This window comes from Anser cygnoides, chromosome 30, assembly GCF_040182565.1.
Source record: "Anser cygnoides isolate HZ-2024a breed goose chromosome 30, Taihu_goose_T2T_genome, whole genome shotgun sequence".
Classification (NCBI taxonomy): domain Eukaryota; kingdom Metazoa; phylum Chordata; class Aves; order Anseriformes; family Anatidae; genus Anser; species Anser cygnoides.
In genome coordinates this window covers 965,418-966,642 of record NC_089902.1, presented here as the reverse complement: position 1 = coordinate 966,642, position 1,225 = coordinate 965,418, and the positions used below count along the sequence as shown (strand labels likewise).

Below are 1,225 nucleotides of genomic sequence, written 5' to 3'. Positions count from 1 at the left end.
ATGCCCAACAGCAGCTCTGTGAGCGAGTTCCTCCTGCTGGCATTCGCAGACACGCGCGAGCTGCAGCTCCTGCACTTCGGGCTCTTCCTGGGCATCTACCTGGCTGCCCTCCTGGGCAACGGCCTCATCCTCACCGCCGTAGCCTGTGACCACCGCCTCCACACCCCCATGTACTTCTTCCTCCTCAACCTCGCCCTCCTCGACCTGGGCTGCATCTCCACCACTCTCCCCAAAGCCATGGTCAATGCCCTCTGGGACACCAGGGCCATCTCCTATCAAGGGTGTGCTGCACAGGTCTTCTTTTTTGTCTTCTTAGTTGGAGCGGAGTACTGGTTTCTCACCATCATGGCCTACGACCGCTACGTTGCCATCTGCAAGCCCCTGCACTACGGGAGCCTCGTGGGCAGCAGAGCTTGTGCCCAGATGGCAGCAGCTGCCTGGGGCAGTGGCTTTCTCTATTCTGTCCTGCACACGACCACTACATTTTCATTGCCCCTCTGCCAAGGCAATGCTGTGGACCAGTTCTTCTGTGAAATCCCCCAGATCCTCAAGCTCTCCTGCTCAGACGCCTACCTCAGGGAAGTTGGGGCACTTGTGTGTAGTGTTTCTTTAGCTTTTGGCTGTTTTGTTTTCATTGTTTTTTCCTATGTGCAGATCTTCAGGGCCGTGCTGAGTATCCCCTCTAAGCAGGGCCGGCACAAAGCCTTTTCCACGTGCCTCCCTCACCTGGCCGTGGTCTCCCTGTTTCTCAGCACTGTCATGTTTGCCTACCTGAAGCCCCCCTCCATCTCTTCCCCATCCCTGGACCTGGTGGTGGCTGTTCTGTACTCGGTGGTGCCTCCAGCATTGAACCCCCTCATCTACAGCATGAGGAACCAGGAACTCAAGCATGCGCTCTGGATATTGATGACTAGATGTGTTTCGGAAGCAATAAATTTCCATTCTACCTCTGCAGATGACTAATAATATCAAGGACTACAAGAACAAGTAATATTATAGATATGATTTTTTTTTGTATGTTTGTATATTGATGAGTGTTTTCGTTACAGGACTAATACGGCTAAAGTTGCCCATTAAAATGATATGATTCATCTCATTTCTTTTACGCTATGTACCTGTCAAATATAGCTCAGAGATTCTGTATTTGAGGAGCCAGGCCCTCTGTGAATTTAAATAAAAGAAAGGAGCCCGTTGTTCCACTTCCATTTCAGTATGTACGTGATGA

General features: G+C 51.0%; 1 protein-coding gene across 1 annotated transcript; it reads left to right on the top strand.

Annotated features, from left to right (window-relative positions):
• On the top strand, nucleotides 1-963 carry LOC136787546 (olfactory receptor 14C36-like). Its single transcript, XM_066984856.1, has one exon. The coding sequence runs from the start codon at nucleotides 1-3 to the stop codon at nucleotides 961-963; it is 963 nt and encodes a 320-aa protein (XP_066840957.1).
• Nucleotides 964-1,225: the final 262 nt, after the last annotated feature.